This window comes from Oncorhynchus masou, chromosome 28, assembly GCF_036934945.1.
Source record: "Oncorhynchus masou masou isolate Uvic2021 chromosome 28, UVic_Omas_1.1, whole genome shotgun sequence".
Lineage (NCBI taxonomy): Eukaryota > Metazoa > Chordata > Actinopteri > Salmoniformes > Salmonidae > Oncorhynchus > Oncorhynchus masou.
In genome coordinates this window covers 52,032,695-52,055,688 of record NC_088239.1, presented here as the reverse complement: position 1 = coordinate 52,055,688, position 22,994 = coordinate 52,032,695, and the positions used below count along the sequence as shown (strand labels likewise).

The following is a 22,994-nucleotide window of genomic DNA, read 5'->3' as shown; positions in this document are numbered from 1 at the left end:
CAAGGGGTAGGTGGGATATTATCCACCAGCTAATAATTAGAATCAGGTGCACTAGATTGGGGTTGGAGCAAAAAACCTACAGGACAGTAGCTCTCCAGGAACAGGGTTGGAGACCCCTAGTCTAGAAATCCTGTCCTCCAATCAGGGTTGTGTATGGAAATATGACTACATTTGTATCAACACGCCCACACCATCAGACTGAGCATTTCAATGGCAGAGGCTCAGGGAAATAATTTATAAAAAATATATTTGGAGTTATTTTCATGAAATAAAAACCCAGTGATTTATTAGACATTATTAGTGATGATTTAAAAAATAAAATTGAAAAGACTGCATTGGGGCTTTAATGTATTACAGATGGCAAATGTCTTAATTAGTATAGACTTGAAATCACATAGACCAACATCACAGAACAATATTTACACAGGACTAATTCATATACACCTTAATTAGGCTATTCCAGCAATAGAGTGCCTTTTGCATAGTTTATTTGGAAATGTATTTATTTCACCTAATTTTAGAATTCTATCAGAAAGAGCACCTGCTTTTAGACTATGATTTGACTATCTGATGTTCAATGTTCCTTGAAAAATCCTTTTAAAAGGAATAGTTTCACCATATTAAAACGAGAGTTAAATTCACGTAAAAGGGTTGACCTTAAAATGAGGTACAAATGTAAATGAATCACTAATCACATGAAATACATTTACATTTTAGTCATTTAGCAGATGCTCTTATCCAGAGTAATTTACAGTTAGTGCATTCATCTTAAGATAGCTAGGTTGGACAACCACATATCTCAGTCATAGTAAGTATATTTTTCCTAAATAAAGTAGTTATCAACAAAGTCAGGGATAGTAGGGGGAAAAGTCAAGTACATGTGTTAGTTCAAGAAAGGCATGTTTTTTGTGTGGGTGGGAGGGCATGGGGTGAGGAGGGGGTGCTGTGGGTTTATTTATGATACTCTTTGAAGAAGCAAGGTAAGGAGGGCCAGATCCTCTTACTGCTCCGTAGGTAAGTGCCATGGTCTTGTAGTGGATGCGAGCTTCAACTGGAAGCCAGTGAGGTGTGCGGAGAAGCAGGGTGACATAGGAGAGCCTGGGAAGGTAGAACACTAGGTAGGCTGAGCTTGCTGAGTTTGAGGTAGTAGGCAACAATCTAAGCTGAGATATCTGCCAGGCAAGCAGAGATGTGTGTCAGAAAGATAGAAGGAGAAAAGTAGCTGAGTGTCATCCGCATTGCAATGACAGGAGAGACCATGTGAGGATATGACTTAGCTGAGTGACTTGGTGTATAGAGAGAAGAGGAGAGGGCCTATACCCGAGCCAGTAGTGAGAGTACGTGGTGCAGACACATATTCTCTCCACGTAGGTAGGATGCAATCCAAGAGTATGCAGAGCCTGAGACATCCAGCCCTGAGAGGGTGGAGAGGAGGATCTGAGCGTTCACGGTGTCGAAGGCAGCAGATAGATCTAGGAGGAGGAGAACAGAGGAGAGAGAGTCCGCTTTGGCAGTGCAGAGAGCCTCCGTGACACAGAGAAGAGCAGTCTTGGTTGAGTGACAGGTTTTGAAGCCTGACTGGTTAAGGTCAAGAAGATCATTCTGAGAGCGATAGCGAAACAGTTGATCAGACACAGCACGCTCAAGTGTTTTGGAAAGAAAAGTAAGAAGGGATGCCGGTGTGTAGTTTTTGACAGAGAGGTTGAGTGTTCGTTTCTAGAGAAGGGAAGCAACTCTTGCCAAGTCAGAGGGGACACAACCAGGGATGAGTTGATGAGGGAAGTGAGAATGTCTCCAGAGATGGAGGAGAAAGAAGGGAATGGGGTCTGGAGGAGGGAGAAGGTAATGGGGTCGAGTGGGTAGGTTGTTGGGCGGCCGGTCCTCACCAGTCTCTGGAGAGAGAGGGGAGAAAGAGGTCAAGAGGCCACCTCTCATAGCCTGGTTCCTCTCTAGGTTTCTTCCTAGGTTTTGGCCTTTCTAGGGAGTTTTTCCGAGCCACCGTGCTTCTACACCTACATTGCTTGCTGTTTGGGGTTTTAGGCTGGGTTTCTGTACAGCACTTTGAGATATCAGCTGATGTAAGAAGGGCTATATAAATACATTTGATTTGATGCTGCCACCACCATGCTTCACCATAAGGATGGAGCCAGGTTTCCTCCAGACGTGATGCTTGGCATTCAGGCCAAAGAGTTCAATCTTTGTTTCATCAGACCAGAGAATCTTGAGTCTTTAAATTGTCTTTTGTCAAACTCCAAGCGGGCTGTCATGTGCCTTTTACTGAGGAGTGGCTTCTGTCTGGCCAATCTACCATAAAGGCCTGATTGGTGGAGTGTTGCAGAGTTGGTTGTCCTTCTGGAAAGTTCTCCCATCTCCACAGAAGAACTCTGGTGCTGACCTGACCAAGGCCCTTCTCCCCCGATTGCTCAGTTTGGCTGTGAGGCCAGCTCAAGGAATAGTCTTGGTGGATCCAAAAATATTCCATATTTCCCCAGACAATCCTGTCTAGGCGCTCAACGGGCAATTCCTTTGACATCATGGCTTGGTTTTTGCGCTGACATGCTGTGGGACCTTATATAGACAGATGTGTGCCTTTCCAAATCATGTACAATCAATTGAATTTATCACAGGTGGACTCCAAACAAGTAGTAGAAACATCTCAAGGATGATCAATGGAAACAGGATGCACCTGAGCACAATTTCGAGTCTCATAGCAAAGGGTCTGAATTTTTACATTGGGTCAGACACAGTGGCGGTTTTAGCATTGTCACGTCCTGAACATAGAAAACCTGTATTTTCTATGGTAGAGTAGGTCAGGGCGTGACTAGGGGTTTTTGATCTAGTTTATATTTTCATTATTTTTCGAACAACGTGACAAGCATGTAAATCTTGGTGGGGCAAACAAAAAACAAAAAATCGATGCACACTAGCATAGCCACTACACAATACTAAACAATACATTAATTGCACTATAAAGGTGACAAATGATCCCCATAAACTGTTAGAGCCTACATTAAGCTGTCCCAACAGCAGAGCTTTCAACTCAGCACCATTCACCGAATGAACCATTACCACCACCACACCTGGCTATCATTGGAGCCTTGTCTGGCAGCAAAACAGTTCATTCAGCCTCATTTACTGCCATTTTAAAAAAGATAGCTGATAGGCCTGACTTTCTTAAACAAATGTGGTTTCTAATGACAATTGACATGTACAAACTATGGCATAAGGGAACGACGAGTGGATAAGAGGCAATCTGTAATTTCGATTAAGACATTGAGGAGCGAGCTAGGATGGATGTGGTCAATATAACTATTCGTTCAACACTTTTGAAATGTACAGCGATAGAATTCAGAACATGGGCCATTCTTACAGTATTCTCCCTGTACACCAAGTCAGAACCGTAGGATAAATAAAGGGGGCATATACTGTAAGCAGACAATGAAAGGTCTTACAATATTCGATGATTACATCAATGATTTCTCTGAAACAGGCTGCAGGCATCATGTGCACCACCAATTCAGAACAGTAGGCTAAGGAACTAAAGGATTAGGGTGAGGCACATGGGCTACTAATAGCTTACTACACAACATACACTTAGTATTACTTTATTAGCTACAGTATACACATCTCCCTGGCATATTACATCAATTATGCAGCAGCATACAATACATTTTTGGACTCAACTTGGACTCAACTGGTACTCACTTCAATAGGAATGTGGCGCTCAGTCGTTCTTGTGGGCACATGTTATCGTCAAACTTTCTCATCAAAGTCTGGCATTCTCTGGATTTGTGGTGCTTTCAAGACAACTGGGAACTCCGAAAAAAACAAGATTGAATCATGACGTCAGTAAACTTCAGGTTACCGCTCTAAAAAAAGGCCCAGGTTCCCGACATGGAATTCTGAGTTGGATGACCGTTCAAAACATATTTTCCCAGTCAGAGCTAGTTTTTGTTCGAGTTCCCAGTTGTCTTGAACTCACTGAAGTCTGAGATTTCCCAGTTCCGAGTTTCCAGTTGTTTTGAATGGGGCATAAGCAGGGGCGAAGCCAGAGGGGTGTCCGGTGGGCACTGGACACCCCTGACATCTGATTGGCCACCCTGGGTGCCACCTCAAAATTAAATTCCCTACTGGCAGTTTGATGCTGATTGACATCTCATTTCACCTGTTATTGAAAGAAGCATATATTTTGACATTAGGTGGCACATTTTTCAAATCGAGGACGAGGAAGAGAGAATATTAATGTTGGTTGCGAGATACAGAAGAATAAGAAGAAGAATAACATACAGAAGAAGAAGAGAGAATATTTCCACAGCTCCACAAGCTCTTTTCGCGATTGGCGAAAGCATCATATTTGAAGTAAGTTTTAAGGTTTAGCATCGGGTTTAGGTTTCCTGAACAACTTTTATGAAAGTTGAGTCACTGTGTAAGTTAACGTTAGACCTTTGGCTCCATTAAAACAGACAGTTAATCAGAGAAGAGAGAGCCTAACATTATGTTTACATCTGTGCTAGTAATACACGCATATACAGTCCAGTGTCGTAAGTTACAGTATATGAATGGTTAAGTATTGTGGGGTAATTAGTAGGCTACATCTGTCAGTGTTCAGCAAGTTAACATTCAGCAATTTGAAATCCATTAGCTCCGTTAGATTTTCGCACTTGAACTCAAAACGAGCAATTGAGGGAGAGTGTGGGAGAGTCAGGAGTCAGACCTGAGCCAACTCCCCCTGTTTATCGTAAGGAGCCAAGGAGGAAACCAGAACCAGAGCCGGTGTTGGAGGTGAGCGAAGCAGAGACTGTGAAGGAGTTAATGGGGAAATTGGAGGAGAGAGTTATGAGGGAGTTGTTGGTGCATGAGGCACGGAATTCACCTTGACGGAGCGTGTTGGGGATTTGATGACCCCTGGATCAGCTCTCCATACTCGTCCTGAGGTGCGTGCTAGTCGGCTGGTGAAGACGGTGCCAGCCTCACGCACCAGGCCTCCTGTGCACCTCCCTAGCCTTGCACGTCCTGTGCCAGCTCAGCGCTACAGTGCGCATAACAGTGCTAACCGTGGTGGGCGAGGTACTGGTCAGGCACCGTGTTATGCTGTGGAACGCACGGTGTCCCCAGTACGCGTGCTTAGCCCGGTACGCTACATCTCAGCTCCTCACATCTGCTGGGCTAGGGTGAAGATCCAGCCAGGGCGGTTGGTGCCAGCCCTGCTCTCAAGATCTCCAGTACGCCTTCACGGTCAGGTCCATCCAGTGCCACCTCCACACACCAGCCCTCCGGTGGCAGCTCCCCGCACCAGGCTTCCTGTGCGTGTCCTCGGCACAGTACCACCAGTGCCAGAACAACGCATCAGGCCTACAGTGCGCCTCACCTGTCCAGCGCTGCCAGAGCCTTCCTCCTCTCCAGTGCTGCCGGAGTCTCCCGCCTGTCCAGCGCTGTCAGAGCCTTCCTCCTCTACAGCACTGCCGGAGTCTCCCGCCTGTTCAGCGCTGCTGGAGTCTCCTGCCTGTTCAGCGCTGCCAGAGTCTCCCGCCTGTCCAGCGCTGCCAGAGCTGTCAGTCTGCAAGGAGCCGCCAGAGCCGCCAGAGCTGCCCTCCCCTATGGGTATAGGTGTGTGGCCGGGAGTCCGCACCTTGGGGGTGTGGGGGGGGGGTTCTGTCACGCCCTGGTCTTAGTATTTTGTGTTGTTTTTTTTTTGTTGATCAGGCCAGGGTGTGACATGGGTTATTTATGTGGTGTGTTTTGTCTTGGGGTTTTTGTAGGTATGGGATTGTGGTATAGTATAGTAGTCTAGGAAAGTCCATGGTTGCCTGGAGTGGTTCTCAGAGGCAGGTGTTTATCGTTGTCTCTGATTGGGAACCACATTTTGGCAGCCATATTCTTTGAGTGTTTCGTGGGTGATTGTTCCTGTCTCTGTTTGTACCAGATAGGGCTGTTTCGTTTTTTCACATTACGTTTAGTGGTTTTGTATTGTTCGGTATTATCTTCATTAAAGATGTATCAAGATAACCACGCTGCATTTTGGTCCGATCACTGCTACACCCCCTCTTCAGAGGAAGAGGAAGAAAACCTTAACACAAAGCTACGGTAGATATAACGTGATTTGATGTCCTTTTATCTGTGGTCAACGACCTCGAGCCTTCTTGGATGGGCAGTTCTAATGTAAATCTATGGCAGCACCCAAGGGACTAGAATTTTCAAGCTCTCTACGTAGATTTTGCAGTGACGTAGTGTCCCCATGAGTGACAAAACACTGAGCCAATCACGACACAACTAGAGAACATTACCAACAACTGCGCTCTGTATTTTCCACTGGCTGCCCCACCACCACAGAAAGCACTGAACTCGGCTGAAACACCTGCATTTTGGAGCTGCCTTACTCAAGAAAACAAAAAGAGAACATGTTTGTATGCAGCTTTATTAACTCAATTAATATGATTTTCTTTTTTAAATGTTTGCAAACTGATAGGTGACACGTATTATTGCCAAAATGACAAGCAAAACAGGCACAAAAAAAACTATAAAAAAGGTATTATATACAGTACTTGTCAAAAGTTTGCACACACCTACTCATTCAAGGGTTTTTATTTGTTATACTATTTTCTACATAGTAGAATAATAGTGAAGACATTAAAACTATGAAATAACACATATGGAATCATGTAGTAACCAAAAAAGTGTTAAACAAATCCAAACGTATTTTAGATTATTCAAAGTAGCCTTTGCCTTGATGACAGCTTTGCAAACTGTTGGCATTCTCTCAACCAGCTTCATGAGGTAGTCACCTGAAATGCATTTAATTAACAGGTGCCTTGTTAAAAGTACAATTTTGGATTTTCTTTTCTTTCCTTAATGAATTTGTGACAAGGTATTGGTGTTATACAGAAGATAGCCCTATTTGGTAAAAGACCAAGTCCATATTATTGCAAGAACAGCTCAAATAAGCAAAGAGAAAAGATAGTTCATAATTACTTTAAGACATGAAGGTCAGTCAATCCCGAAAACTTCAAGGACTTTTAAAGTTTCTTCAATGCAGTGCTATGATGAAACTGGCTCTCATGAGGACCGCCACAGGAAAGGAAGACCCAGAGTTACCTCTGCTGCAGAGGATAAGTTCATTAGAGTTACCAGCCTCAGAAATTGCAGCTCAAATAAATGCTTCACAGAGTACAAGTAACAGACACATCTCAACATCAACTGTTCAGGAGACCCGCGTGAATTAGGCCTTTGTGATCAAATTGCTGCATAGAAATCACTACTAAAGGACACCAATAATAAGAAGAGACTTGCTTGGGCCAAGAAACAAAAGCAATGGACATTAGACCAGTGGAAATCTGTCCTTTGGGATGATGAGTCCAAATGTAAGATCTTTGGTTCCAACCACCGTATTTTGTGAAACGCAGAATAGGTGAATGGATGATCTCCGCATGTGTGGTTCCCACGGTGAAGCAAGGAGGTGTGATGGTGTGGGTGTGCTTTGCTGGTGACACTGTCGTCATTTATTTAGAATTCAAGGCACACTTAACTCCTTAGTGATCCCTTCACGCACTAATTCCGTTAACGGGCTTGATTTGACAACACCCAGTGAATTAGCAGTGCGCCAAATTCAAAAACAGAAATACTCATAATAATAATTAATACATCATACAAGTGTTATACATCGGATTAAAGATGAACTTCTTGTTAATCCAGCCACAGTATCAGATTTCAAAAGGGCTTTATGGCTAAAGCAAACCATGCTATTATCTGAGGACAGCACCCCATCAAACATACACATGAAAATCATAATTCAATCCACCAGGCACGACACAAAAGTCAGAAATAAAATGAAGATCTTCTTCTGTTGGCACTCCAAAATGTCCATTAAACATCACAAATAGTCCTTTTGTTCGATTAATTTTGTCATTATATCCCTAAAATGTCCATTTATTTGGCACGTTTGATTCTGATAATACACCGGTTCCAACTCATGCAAAATAAATACAAAATATATAATAAGTTACCTGTAATCTTGATCCAAACATTTCAAACAACTTTCCTAATACAACTTTATATATGTATTTTTAATGTAAATCATTTATAAAATTTAAGACAGAATAAACTGTGTTCAATAGCAGACAAAAACAAAGTGGAGCGAGCTTTCAGGTCGCGCGCCCCAACCACAACAGTACACTTCACTCGACCCACGTTCTGAACTGCCCTACTTCTTCATTTCTCAAAGGAACAACATCAATCAATTTCTAAAGACATCCAGTGGAAGCAATAGGAATTTCAAGCAAGTGCCTTAGAAATCTAGTTCCCCATAGAAAAGCAATTGAAAAGAGAGTGACCTCAAACATTTTTTTTTCTGGATGGTTTGTCCTTGAGGTTTCGCCTGCCAAATAAGTTCTGTTATACTCACAGACATCATTTTAACAGTTTTAGAAACTTTAGTGTTTTCTATCCAAAAATTATATGCATATCCTAGCTTCTGGGCCTGAGTAGCAGGCAGTTTACATTGGGCACACTTTTCATCCGGACGTGAAAATTGGGCCCCCTAGCCTTTTAACCAGCATGGCTTCCACAACATTCTGCAGTGAAATGAATGAATGTAAACCTCTGACTTCAACTGTATATATATGTAACCAACAGTGCAATTTTTAAGTTAAAAAAGTCAGAAGTTTACATACACTTAGGTTGGAGTCATTAAAACTTATTTTTCAACCACTCCACAAATTTCTTGTTAACAAACTATAGTTTTGGCAAGTAGGTTAGGACATCTACTTTGTGGATGACACAACTAGTTTTTCCAACAATTGTTTACAGACAGATTATTTCACTTATAATTCCAGGAAATTATGTCATGGCGTTAGAAGCTTCTGATAGGCTAATTGACATCATTTGACTCAATTGGAGGTGTGCCTGTCGATGTATTTCAAGGCCTACCTTCAATCTCTGCCTCTGCTTGACATCATGGGAAAATCAAAAGAAATCAGTCAAGAACTCAAAAAAATTGTTGACCTCCACATTGTTGACCTCCACAAGTCTGATTCATCTTTGGGAGCAATTTCCAAATGCCTGAATGTACCACGTTCATCTGTACAAACAATAGTACGCAAGTATAAACACCATATCTATATCCACAGTAAAACAAGTTCTATATCGACATAACCTGAAAGGCCGCTCAGCAAGGAAGAAGCCACTGCTCCAAAACCACCATAAAAAAGCCAGACTACAGTTTGCAACTGCACATGGGGACAAAGATCATACTTTTTGGAGAAATGTCCTCTGGTCTGATGAAACAAAAATAGAACTGTTTGGCCATAATGACCATCGTTATGTTTGTAGGGAAAAATGGGAGGCTTGCAAGCCGAAGAATACCATCCCAACCGTGAAGCACAGGAGTGGCGGCATCATGTTGTGGGGGTGCTTTGCTGCAGGAGGGACTGGTGCACTTCACAAAATAGATGGCATCATGAGGTAGGACAATTACGTGGATATATTGATGCAACATCTTAAGACATCAGTCAGGAATTTATAGCTTGGTCGTAAATGGGTCTTCAAATGGACAATGATCCCAAGCATACTTCCAAAGTTGTGGCTAAATGGCTTAAAGACAACAAAGTCAAGGTATTGGAGTGACCATCACAAAGCCCTGACCTCAATCCTATAGAAGATTTGTGGGCAGAACTGAAAAAGGGTGTGCGAGCAAGGAGGCCTACAAACCTGACTCAGTTACACCAGCTCTGTCAGGAGGAATGGGCCAGTATTCACCCAACTTATTGTGGGAAGCTTGTGGATGGCTACCCGGCACTTTTGACCCAAGTTCAACAATTTAAAGGCAACGCTGCCAAATACTAATTGAGTGTATGTTAACTTCTGACCCACTGGGAAGGTGATGAAAGAAATAAAAGCTGAAATAAATCATTCTCTCTATTTTTCTGACATTTCACATTCTTAAAATAGAGTGGTAATCCTAACTGACCTAAAACAGGGAATTTTTACTTGGATTAAATCAGGAATTGTGAAAAACTGAGTTTAAATGTATTTGGCTAAGGTGTATGCAAACTTCCGACTTCAACTGTATTTCTATCAAATCAGAACTGGAATGTTTACTCAAAGCAAAAGTTGTAAAAGTATACTAGACTATAGTATACTATAGAATGAATCATATACCTAATTTGTTTCTGTGACAAACAGTGAATTAGTTATTGATTTATCCCACTTTAAATGGCTTCTTATAGATGTTATGTAGTTCTATAAATTAAAACTCAAATCTTTCCTCAAAACAAAGGTTGTAATAGCATGCTAGACATGTATAGAATAAATCATATCTAGTTTTATGATTCAAACAGACATTTTTACATTTTTAAATGGCTTTTAGCGAATGTCTTTTGAATGTCGAACGTCCAAATGTGTGAATATAAAACCAACTTTACCTCGGTCGTCTACGTGGTCAGGCTTCTCACATAACGTTACACCTTCGTCATCGTTCAGGGGACGCGCTGCTGAAACAGACAAGTTGTCTTTCCAGAGTGCGCTGATGCTGTAACTAGTAAGTTGGTTGTCCTTTCTTTCTTCAGTCGCGTGCTGCATTCTGTTGTTATGTGAACGATTGGCTGAGCCTTGGATACAGCCAGTATTTCTCCAAACGCGCATCACTCGCTCACAGCCAGTAAGGATCCAAACCCCCCTCCTTTCCCAAACTTTTCTCGTCAAATCTACACAAATCACGTAGGTCACCTATTTTGGACTCAAAACGACACATTTCACCAAAAAGGTGACTTGTTTGCCTCCCTGTGATGTGTGTGAATTGGACCATTTTCCTGTCCTGCTAAGCATTCAAAATGTTATGAGTACTTTTGGGTGTCATGGAAAATGAAGTAAAAAGTACATTATTTTCTTTAGGAATGTAGTAAAGTAAAATTTGTCAAAAAAATAAATAGTAAAGTACAGATACCCCCAAAAACTACTTAAGTACTGATTTTAAAGTATTTCGACTTATAAGTACTTTACACCACTGATCAGTTCCTGTTTCCATCAGCCCGGTCGTGACTTTTTTCCCATGCGTCAAGTAATTCATTCGCATGAAATGTTTGGATAAGGTATGGGCAACTTTGATGGGGGTGGAGGCAACAAAACATCTGAACTCATCATGAGGGGCTGCAGTGGCGAGCGGGTCTCCATACCCACATCGTCAGAACCGGCCCTAGCCTTTTGGGGCCCCGATATTCTATGTTGGTTCAACGCCATTTAATTGAAATTACGTGGAAACAACATTGATTTAACCAGTGTGTGCCCAGTGGGATATGAATGGACTGACAAGAGGAGTACATGGAGAGGCAAGACTACAGGTAGACAATAACTAGAATGCACTAATCCAAGTAAAAAAAATATGTATACTTTATTGTGACAAGTAAACAGTGACTGTCCACAAATTCCACCTGTGGTTGCTATGGTAACAGTCCTCTCACCACAACATCAGTAAAAAAAAAAAAAACAGAACGTGGCTTCAGAAAGTTAAAATCTAGATGACTAATGCCTAACTTATGTAAAAATGAATATAAATATTTTAGGCTGACAGCTGTAAACAACCTAATAACCAACAGTGCTGACTGTTTGAAATAAATATTTTAGGCTACAGGCTGTGCTGTGACAACATTGACACTAATATGGCGAATGTGCTCTAAAAAATCACTGACAGCCAGCCTGAGATGATGAACTGAGTTTAGGCCACTGTAATTAGTCAAATAGATAATTTGCAAAGAACCAAAGCTAAGGAGTCTATTGGGCCACTTCAAGTACTGTATATGGGCTTGTTTTCCAGTTTGAAGTACAGACCATTTAGTAACATATTTGGATGCACACACACCTTCAATGCAATAAAATTGATCAGCCAAAGAAGAATCTTTCAAATAAACGAACACATTAAGGATACAATCACCATTAAAATGAATATAGTCCTAAACACTGTTGGTGAGTGTTTTGAAATAAGTAGATTTAATGTGTCGCCTTATGACCTGAAGGGTACAAGAGATTATTCAATATTCATACAAAATAAATAGCCAAATCGTTGTATTATAATGCATTACAGATCAGATAGCGCAGTATAGCTAAGTCACCTGGTTACAATGTTATCCCTTCCTGTCAGAACTCATCATCAGAGGAGGAAGCTAATGCCTCTTTCGCCTCAACATAGTCTCTGATCTCCTGAGGAGTACGGATGTAACTGTCAATCTCACTGTCTGAGATCTCCTCATCACCAGTCACCTCCACCACCGGGACCTGCACCCTCCTTATCTTAGCGTACCTCACAGAAGGGGGTTCAAACAAACTCCTCTTACCAGAGTTTGGTACTGAGGGCTGGCTGTGCTGAGAGTCTGTGCCAGGCCCCGTATGTGGCAACCCCTCCATTACAACAGTGTATGTCAGGTCAACATCTCCTTGTTGCTGGACGCTCCCGGTGTCTGGCTCCCCCACAAAGGGTTCTTTAGGGGTCTGCCCTGGGGTCTGGGATGAGACTGCACCCTCCAGGCAGGACGTGTTGGTGTGGGATCCAGGTAGGGAGTCCTCTAAACTTGGTGGGACTACTGATTCAGAGGCCAGGGCTTCCTCGTGACTGCTCAGGGCCCTCCTCAGTAGGGTGAGTCTATGGTTCAGGATGTCATCCACCATCTGTATCACAGTCTGGGGTGTCACCTCATCCCCCCTCAGCCAGGGCAGCTCCTGGCCCAGCTTACACAGCACCTCCTTCAGCTCGGTCACCCGCTTCGGAGCTATGGAGGACTTGGTCACCTTGGCCATCTGGCAAAACCTGGCCAGTGTGTATTTGAGCCGGGTCTGTGTGGGTTTCAGGGACTGCCAAGCCAGGAAGATGGAGGCCGTGAGGATGGGGATGGGCTGGCGGCCAGTCACTAGCCAGGCATCTGCAGCCAGCTCCAACAGGACAGCAGCTCGCTTTGTCAAATCCTTGGAGGACTCCGACAACTCTTCATGGACATATTGAGGACTTAGTTTGTATCTGACAGAGAAAGGAGAGAAAAGACAGTTTCTCAATAAGCATCAAATGTCTACCTAATAACAACATGTGCTATGTCAGGCAATTTATTTATCATCAGGCAATCAAGGTTAATGTTTATAGTTGAGGTGATTGACTTACGCCTGACAGTGTGTCTCCAGTAGGTTAATGATACTGATGGGGGGAGCCTCTATCTTCAGAGTCTTCACCATCTCCTGGTAGACCACGCCTATCAGCCTGGGGTTCGCTTCCAGGAGACAACAAATGGTTCCCATGGCGATGGGCCAGCTGTGCTGCCTGCAGGTCGCCAGCACGCAGCATCCTGCCAGAACCTCTTTCTTCTGCAGACTAACCCTGATGAAGTTAGGGTGCTCATAGGCCTGCTTAAAATGGGTCTCTGCAGTCTCCTCCATGAGGAAAGTGAGTCTGAGAATACGACAGAGAGCACGCACCCGGTGTATGCCTGTTTGGAGGAAGTGATACAGTATTGCCAGCCAAACATGATTAAAATACACAGCATTTTGTGATATCCAACCCTCACATTGTCAGAAACAGGTAGTCAGTAGTTCTACAGGGAAACGGTGCAGTTCCTACCATTGATTAGATTCCGGCATGGCTTCTTGTCCACTTCTGTGCTATTACTGTATCTTACATCTACAGGACCAAAACAAGCAGACAAGGAAATACAAAGTGTTCAATTAAATTAGTCACAATATAGACAGCAGGCATGTGGAATAGCCTTACAGAAGACTGCATGACCTACACTCAGTAGGAAAGCACATTCTTAGCTGCATAAATATTTGTGCTAAGATGGTGACAGATAAACCAGTAAGTTAGATAACTAACGTTAGCTACCTGTGCCCTGTGTCTCTTCACTTCGGGTAGTGGTGAGTAGACCTTCGGATACCACAGCGCCACAATCTGCACATACAAGTTGTGGCTGTGAATAATGTTCGTCGTCCACTATGTCGAGCGAGCCACACTCCGGACACTTAAGACCGACAGTAGCCATCTTCCGGTTGATGTATGTTGGTTAAAGTTAGCGAGCAAATCATAAACTTGAATCAATACCATTCATGTGCTGTGAACGACCAATGAACGTTTCGAGTTCTTTAATATGAGCTCAGCCTTTATAATCCGTGTAGGAACAAGGCACCCGTACTTTCGTTCCGCTATTGAAAACTACTGCAACGTTCGACTTCTATTGGAACAGCGCATTTTATCCATACGTTACGTACATCGCGTGTAATCGATGCGTCAAGCTTTATTTAAAGGTTTATCACAAGATATTAATACACATTTTACAGATGAGAGAGCGATAGAAAGTGTGCGAGTGAGAGACAAAGAGAGAAAGTGGTGTGTGTGTTTGTCAACCGGAGGCTAAATAAATTACATGATTTTTTGAAAATGAGTCTTTATTTTATCATTGTAAAATAGGCTTTACATGGATCAAATATAAACGTTCCGACTTTCACCTAATCTCTCGTGGACAGATGTAATTGAGCGTTTGACGCAATTACTTGAGATACATGAGATTTTAGTTCTGGGTGTCCCGAGATTAACTTTCACCCAACTATACGGTAATAATTTGTATGACCAAAGGCAGACCAACATACTCTGACACATCTTGCTACTGTATCTACCTATGGCCAGTGGTAGCTGGTTTAAGAAAAGTCTCTGAATTTCAATAGCTTTCTTCACAAGAAAATGCCACTTTGAACGGTGTCTATAGGTTACACCCATGCAATTTGTTTCCAGAGGTGCACCTGTCAGTGAGATTGCCTTTTGATGAATGCACTCTCATTCATTGCATAGTCCACACTTCCCAGTAAACCTTGCTTATCTGTAGACTAAATTGTAATAATTATCAATCCATGCTTATCTCTTAAGACTAGCAACTTATCAATGATTTCCCCCTCAAAGTGATTCAACATGAAGTTGACAATAGCAAAAGGACATCTCAATATGTACAACATTTATACGAGTTATACAGTATCAGTGAATAATATGTACCTCATAGACTAGTAATACAAACACTTTACCAACAGGTATTACTCATTATGTGATTATAATTCATTGTAATACTGGTCATAAGCATGACACCTTATACCGGTCTGTCTGCTTTACATAAAGTGTTACCAAATATGCAAACTCCACTGTTCTGTTGGAGCTTTCATTATTTATTATTAAATTCATTCTTCAGTGTCATTGCGCTGTATTTAACCTTCATATCATACTCATCGCAAGAAAATCATAACATTAATAATAAGGAAAATCAAACTGTCAAAAATGTAAGGCAACTTCCCACAGGCCTATTTAAACTTGTGCTTTGTTGTTCTTATCTTTGTTCTGTCTTTACACACCATAAAGTTAAGAAATCCTTCAGTCAAAATGTAATGAGCAATCAAATAGTCAACAATCAAAATGTAATGAAAAGTGCACCTGTTCAGTAGAAACAAAGCCAGTGCTTGGTATGGTATACAGTACATGAGTGTCAGGTGAATTCAGACTGAAATATTCAACCAGTCCAATACATGTGCATTGAGGAAGATACACATTTTAGTAAAGCCCTGCTCTGAATGATTAGGAACACTCATTTGAGTGAGTTCATGGTCATCAGGATACTGGGTTGCTCCTCGATGATGCGCACCAGCAGGTTGTCAATGTACTGCTCCAGCTCCTTAATCTTATCGTCCCTTTTGGAGAGCTGCGCCTGCTGCTTTACCACCAGGGAGATCAGCTCTTCCTGGGTCAGCTGGGAGTAGGGACCTTTGACCCCTGTGTCTTTGACCTAGAAGGGAGGGAATTGAGGTGGTACAATCAGTCAGTGCCATTTATATTTTTCCATAGACTTCTCTAAGGATACTATATGCCATGAATTATCTATAATATCTGGCGGCAGGTAGCCTAGTGGTTAAGAGCGTTGGGCCAGAAACTCAAAAGTCACTGGTTTGAATCCCCAAGCCAGCAAGGTGGAAAATCTTCCGTTCTACCCCTGAGGAAGGCAGTTAACCCCCAACAACTGCTCCCGAGGAACTGATGATGTAGAACTCTGTCAAAGGAACCAAAAAGGGTTCTCCTATGGGGACAGCCGAAGAAGCATTTTAGTTTCTAGATAGCACCTTTTTTCTTACACACAATGGGGTCTGATTATTCAGTACACATACAGAGGGGTGTAGTGCCCTTCCTTTAGGTGCAGAAATGCATTTTTTAAATTTAATTTATGACTTTGATTGAGAAATGACTAACGGATGCACTCTAGAATATAGAATAACGCATCCTCCAATTGCAACGTCTGCCTATGCCCACACATATTGTCCCAAATTATTCAAATTTTTTGTTGTTGTTGCCCTTTATCTCCCCAATTGGTAGTTACAGTCTTGTCCCATCGCTGCAACTCCTATACAGACTCGGGAGAAGCGAAGGTCAAGAGCCGTGTGTCCCGAAACAACCCAGCCAAGCCGCACTGCTTCTTGACAAAATGCCCGCTTAACCCGGAAGCCAGCCGCACTAATGTGTCAGGGGAAACACCATACACCTGGTGACTGTGTCAGCGTGCATCGTGCCCAGCCCGCCACAGGAGTCGGTGCGATGGGACAAGACCATCTCTGCCGGCCATACCCTCCCTTAACCCGGACAAACGCTGGGCCAATTGTACACCGCCCCATGGGTCTCCCGGTCACAGCCGGCTTTGACAGAGCCTGGACTTGAAACAGGATTTCGAATGGCACAGCTAGCATAGACTGGCTATACATCCTGCCAAGTTGCGTGCTCAGTTGAGTTTTGGCCGCATGAGGGAAAAAAAAGAGTGACTTCAGCCAGAACCCTAAAAGTAAAAAAATGACAGGTGTTTTTGGTGTAACAGTAATATAGACCTACTACTACGCTGTTATATTCAGGTCTGTTATGTAAATACTAATTAAATCATTAGGCCTATGTGATCTTGCAAGACATAGGCTACACTCAAGTTAATTAAATGCGTTATACATGAGCCCAAGTCCATAAACTGTTTTGAGGACAGACGTCTTAGCAGCCTGGTCTCGGACTAGATGTATCATAGTAAATGTAAATCCGGGACACTGAAATTAGTATATGTTACAATTGGTACGGTTACATAAGACAGGTTGCTTAAGGCAAAAATGAAAGTAAGGTGGTTGGTCGAGTGTATAACGCGAACATCTAATATTGTTCGAATCTCATCATGGACAACTTTAGCATTTAAGCTAATGTGTAACTTTGCAACTACTTTTTAGCTACTTTGCAACTACTTAGCATGTTAGCTTCCCTTTCCCAACCTTGCAAAGTAGTTGTAAAGTTATGTGAGAATGCTGTTCATTGCCTCAGCATACAACAGTATTGTTCCCTCCAAGCTTAGGACCCTGGGACTGAACAACTCCCCCTGCAACTGGATCCTGGACATCCTGACGAGCCAACCCCAGCTGGTGAGGGTCGGCAACATCACCTCCGCCACGCTCACCCTCAACACGGGGGCCCCACAGGGGTGTGTGCTTAGTCCTCTCCTGTACTCCCTGTTCACCCATGACTGCGTGGACCCACAAGACTTCAACACTATCATCAAGTTTGCTGACGACATGACAATGTGGTGCTGGGAAAACAGCCTGTCCCTCAACGTCAGTAAGACCAAGGAGCTGATCGTGGACTACAGGAAACGGGCCACCCCCATACACATCGACGGGGCTGTAGGGGAGGGGCCAGGAGCTCCAATTTCCTCGGTGTCTAAATCACTAAGGACTTAAATAGTTCACTCACACGCGTAAAGTTGTGAAGGCGTGATAGCGCCTCTTCCCCCTCAGGAGGTTGAAAAGGTTTGGCATGGGCCCTCAAATCCTCAAAAGGTTCTACAGCTGCACCATTGAGAGCATCTAGACTTTTTAAAATATTTTTGTTATTTGTACTAGGCATTTAACTGGCTGCATCATTGCTTGGTATGGCCGCATGGTGCTTCAGAGGTTGGTGCCGACAACCCAGTACATCACTGGGGCCAAGCTCCCTGCCATCAAGGACCTCTATATCAGGTGGTGTGAAATACCAGCCACCCAAGCCATAGACTGTTCTCTCTGCTTTCACACAGAAAGTGGTACCGGTGCATCAAGTCTGACACCAAAAGGCTCCTGAACAGTTTCTATCCCCAAGCCATAAGACTGCTAAATAGCTAACAGAGTGGCTACACACACTGAGTTGACCCTTGTATTTCTGTTGTTGTCTCTATGCACACTGAAACTCCAACACACACATAACATGCAGTCACATTTATACTGACTCAATACACATACATACAACCATAAATAGAGTAGAGGTACAACCAATTATCATATATCCTGATGCCTAATCACCTTACCCCTATACATATCTACAGTTGAAGTCGTAAGTTTACATACATTTAGGTTGGCGGCAAACCTGACCCAGTTACACCTGCTCTGTCAGGAGGAAGGAGCCAGAATTCACCCAACTTATTGTGGGAAGCTTGTGGAAGGCTACCTGACACGTTTGACCCAAGTTAAACAATGTAAAGGCAATGCTAGCAAATACTAATTGAGTGCATGTAAACTTCTGACCCACTGGGAATGTGATGAAATAAATAAAAGCTGAAATAAAATCACTCTACTATTATTCTGACATTTCACATTCTTAAAATAAAGTGGTGATCCTAACTGACATAAGACAGGGAATTTTTACTAGGATTAAATGCCAGGAATTGTGGAAAAACTGAGTTTAAATGTATTTGGCTAAGGCGTATGTAAACTTCTGACTTCAACTGTACATCTTTTGTCTTGCCCATTCCCCCTCTGAATGGCACACATACACATGCCATGTCTGAATTGTCTCAAGGCTTAAAAAGTTTTCTTTAACCGGTCACCTCCCCTTTCATGTGCCGTCAACCGGTAAGACGCTTCAGGAGGGAGGTCACGTGGTTTTGGGATTGAGCCCCTGTGTGAGACGAATCAGGAGAAAGTGGTACTTGCTAAGGAAGCGACGTGACGTCCTTTACACTGGCTAACATAATGTAATATCCTACATAGAGAATCAGTTCAACGTCTAGTTTTTAGTTTACATTTGGCTGAGTTGTCAACTGACATGAAATCATTAAAAATAAAAATCACCATGTCATTGGATTTGCTAAAAGCCTGTTAAAAGCCTATTAAAAGCTCTTAAGGATCTGACTCTTTTTTCAATTTTCACCTAAAATGACATACCCAAATCTAACTGTAGTAAGGATATGCATATTCTTGATACCATTTGAAAGGAAACACCTTGAAGTTTGTGGAAATGTGAAATTAATGTAGGAGAATATAACACAGATGCATGTTTTTGGACCATCATCTTTGAAATGCAAGAGAAAAGCCATAATGTATTGTTCCAGCCCAGGCGCAAAAAAACTATGAAAACTACAAAAGCGGGCATTTCTGTAAACGTGATTCATACTGGCTGAGGGCATTGTCTGAATGACATCACAATTAAACAACTAGCAGAGAAAAATTACATCTGTATTAATTACTTCGTAGCTAAGTGCTCTTTGATGACATAATATACTGTTGCTATACTGTTCCTTTTGCTTTATGTTAAACTCCATAATAATAATATAATAATTCATATAGTACCAGCTATGATTTCCTTTGCACAATTTTTTTAATTATTGCAAATACAACCGAGTCACAAGTTAGTGGTCAGATGACCGAAGCATACACTGTATGCAGAAAAGTACTTCATACCTACAGCAATATATGGTGGTGGATCTATGATGTTATGGGACTATTTTGCTTCTACTGGTCCTGGGACCCTTGTTAAGGTCAATGGCATCATGAACTTTACACAGTACTAGGACATTTTAGCCAAAAAACCTGGCCACAAGTAGATCTTCCAACAAGACAGCCTCAAGCACTGATCAAAATCGACAAAGAAATGATTAATTGACTATACAATCAACATTTTTCAATGGCCATCTCAGTCTCCGGACTTGGAACCCATTGAAAACCTGTGGTTTGAATTGAAGAGGGCAGTCCAAGCACAGACAAAGGATATCAAGGATCTGGAAAGATTCTGTATTGAGGAATGGTCTAAGATCCTGCCCAACGTGTTCTCCAATCTCATATTTTTTTTTTAGAAAAAGCCTCATTATCCTCGCAAGGGGAGGGTGCTAAAGTATTGAAAATAGGTGACAATTATTATGTTAAACAAAATCTTTTTCTGAGCAAGCGTATTAGTATAAAATACAGCTCAGTATTTGTATTATTTATTTTATCTTTATCAAGGGTGTCAATAATTATGGACCTGACAATATATTCCTTTAAAGTACCTTTATCTTCTCTTGAAGGCCACCGAGGATCCCTGTAGATTTGCCAGCCTGTCCCTCATGGATGTTGGAAGCTGGCTGGTTTTCCAGGGAACTCAAGGGCTTTACTGGGTGTGGCCTGAATCGAGATAGACAGAGAGAGTAAGAGACACTCAAACGTTTCTGAAAAGTATTGTTATTAGAGGATGCAGCATGTGGATGTGGGGGATATCCAAATAAATGCCTTTTCTCAAAAAGCAGGTCTGATTATTATATGTCTCATAGCACAGAAGAAGAAAAAAAAAGAGTTGGAAGCTTGCTGCCAACAATGGGAAACGATTTGTTTGATCAGTTAGACATGACAAGAAATCCGAGCAGGATTAGTCTTCACAATTGACTCATTCCCACCATATATGACACAATGACAAGAGTATCTATTCTTTCTCTCTTAGATAAGGTTAGACTGCAGAGGATCCACAGTGTACGCACAGTCTGAGTAATGGCATTTTACAGGCTCCACTGAGCTTTGTCAGATTCTACAGGAAGAATAATATGACAAAAAGCAATGAAAGCTACAAAGGCTGGCATTTCTATAGACGTGATTCATACTGGCTGAGGGCATTGTGTGAATGACATCACAATTAAACAACTAGCAGAAAATAAATTACATCTGCAGTAATTAGTAGCTAAGTGCTCTTTGATGACATAATATACTGCTAATTGCTCTGGGGAGCTATGCTCCTTTTGCTTTATGTTAAACTCCATAATAATTATAGTATAGTCATTTTTAAAAGAGTACCAGCTATGATTTCCTTTGCACAATTTGTGAAAGTATTGCAAATACAACCTAGTCATAAGTTAGTGATTTAATTCAGGAAAGTGCAGCTAAACATTTGATAAGAGAGTAGAAGAGTTTTATAAAGGGTCACATTCATGAAGTGTTCTGGAACAGTGCATTTTACAAACGATTGGGGAGGTTTAGTAATTCTAACTACAGTACATTCTACAGGAGAGGTTTGGTGGACAGCACATAGCTGCTACACGCTACAGGAAAAGGCTGAGATCTCTCTCACCTGCGTGTGCTTGAGGCAGACCTGTCCCCTCTCCCTCCTGCCTCCTCTCCACTGTACTGCTCTGTAATGGAGGGCAAAGCTCCAGCATGAAGCAGGGTCTTCTGGCCAGGGACAGAGCTTGTTGTCTGGGGAGGGCAGTCTCTCCTGCCCCCTGATCCCTTCAGGGGCTCGGGGTGGGGTATGGAGGAGGGGGCAGGTGAGGGGAAACATGGGGGCTGGGCAAGTGTAACACATGGTAGTGCTACACCCACCCCGCCATTCTGCTTTTTTACCCAGTTACCTGAGGAAAGCTTACTCGAAGTGGGAGCCCCTGGGCTTTGTAGTTTTCCAGAACTCTGTTTACCAGCTCCCTCCTCTCTAAAGGTGGATGTTATCTTCACTGGAGGCAAGGGAGCACGGGCCCGCTTCGCTGATGTGCTTTTGGTGGGACAGGAGACATCCTCGGCTGGCAGAACATCTGGTGTTGGAAGCTCAGTTGTGTCCCCAACCACACGCTTCTGAAACGGACCTAGATCTGCATCTGTGGAGGTACAACTCTGTTGATTGTGAGAGTCCGGGCTCCCCTGGCGCTCACCAGTTAGACTCTGTTCTACACCACATCCAGAGGACTTCTCCATTCTGCAGTCTTCTGCAAAGGGATTATTTGGACCAAACTCAACCGAAGAGTCATGTTCTTCAGTATTTGATTGCTCATCTAACACATCAACTGTTGGCATTGTCTTCCCTGGAAGGTGCTGGGGCCTGGAGGGTGCTGGACCTTTATTGTGTTTCGCAACCACCAACCCCCCAGTGGCTGATGGCATGGGTTCCTCTGCTTGGTTCCCATGGTGGGTAGAGTACTGGCCTCCACTGATGTGCTCTGTTGTAGCTGTGGAGGAAGATCTCAGTGGCTTGATCATCTGTACCACACGTTGAGAAACTTTGAACATGGAGGCACCCACTCTGTCCTTATGTCCCTGATTCACACTGGTCATACTCTGGTCTCTCTGTATCTGGCTTGGAGCCTGGTTTGGTCTGTCAGGAGGCAGTGGAGCAGGACGCTTGCCCCTCCTGACACCGGAATCATCCTGACTAACACTCTCATTTAAGTGCAGGTCATGTTCACTTCCCACCAATGACGTGGCAGAGTGGCGTCTTGGAGGAGGCTGTGGTTTTGTTGGTGTTTTTTGGGTGAGGGTAGGAGTGGCAGAACCAGGGGACTTACTGGGCCAGTTGTCCTTATGAGCCCATCGCTGGTTGTCTGGAGGCAGTGGAGCAGGGCCCTTATCCTGTCTGACACTGGAATGGTCCTTACCACTAACACTCCCCTGGTCATCCCCACTTCCCACCAATGCCGTGGAAGATTGACATCTGAGGGGAGGGGGCGGTTTTGTTGGCTTTGTTTTAGCGAGGGTAGGTGTGGCAGAATGAGATTTACTAGACCAGTTGTCCTTACGAGCCCAGGGCTGATTGATGGGAGCCACAGGGGGAGGGTCTTTCTTCTCCATCAGATTAGTAGACGGGTCAATAGCGTCTCTATTTTCCCTTGTGCCTCTGGGGGAGTCCATAGAACTCTCCAGTTCAGGAGACGAGGACGATAAGAAGAGGTTGGAAGATATAGCAGGCTTTGAAGGGTTCCCCCATGAAGAGGGTCTGG

General features: G+C 43.0%; 2 protein-coding genes across 4 annotated transcripts in view; both read right to left on the bottom strand.

Moving 5' to 3' along the window:
- Window positions 1–11,361: 11,361 nt before the first annotated feature.
- On the bottom strand, window positions 11,362–14,307 carry brf2 (BRF2 RNA polymerase III transcription initiation factor subunit). Its single transcript, XM_064942519.1, has 4 exons — window positions 13,850–14,307; window positions 13,589–13,648; window positions 13,136–13,457; window positions 11,362–12,997 (listed from the first exon to the last, which is right to left on the bottom strand). Exons 1-4 carry the CDS (start codon window positions 14,004–14,006, stop codon window positions 12,124–12,126), a joined length of 1,413 nt encoding a protein of 470 aa, XP_064798591.1. The 5' UTR covers window positions 14,007–14,307; the 3' UTR covers window positions 11,362–12,123.
- A 79-nt stretch (window positions 14,308–14,386) lies between these two features.
- rab11fip1b (RAB11 family interacting protein 1 (class I) b) overlaps window positions 14,387–22,994 on the bottom strand; it is a 28,987-nt gene continuing 20,379 nt past the window's right edge. For 2 of the 3 annotated variants that reach the window (XM_064942516.1, XM_064942517.1), the window contains 3 exons: window positions 21,359–22,990; window positions 20,310–20,424; window positions 15,588–15,785 (listed from right to left, as the gene is read on the bottom strand). In XM_064942516.1, coding sequence (XP_064798588.1) covers window positions 15,588–15,785; window positions 20,310–20,424; window positions 21,359–22,990 — 1,945 coding nt within the window. Of the gene's footprint in view, window positions 15,786–20,309; window positions 20,425–21,358; window positions 22,991–22,994 lie in introns of all 3 variants that reach the window. The other variant, XM_064942518.1, reaches the window with a different exon arrangement.

Coding starts and splice junctions, on each gene's coding strand:
- brf2 (XM_064942519.1), bottom strand. CDS start 14,006: ATGGCTACTGTCGGTCTTAAGTGTCCGGAGTGTGGCTCGCTCGACATA. Junction 13,649..13,849: donor TGAAGAGACACAGGGCACAG/GTAGCTAACGTT, acceptor TTGGTCCTGTAG/ATGTAAGATACAGTAATAGC. Junction 12,998..13,135: donor CTGGAGACACACTGTCAGGC/GTAAGTCAATCA, acceptor TTTCTCTGTCAG/ATACAAACTAAGTCCTCAAT.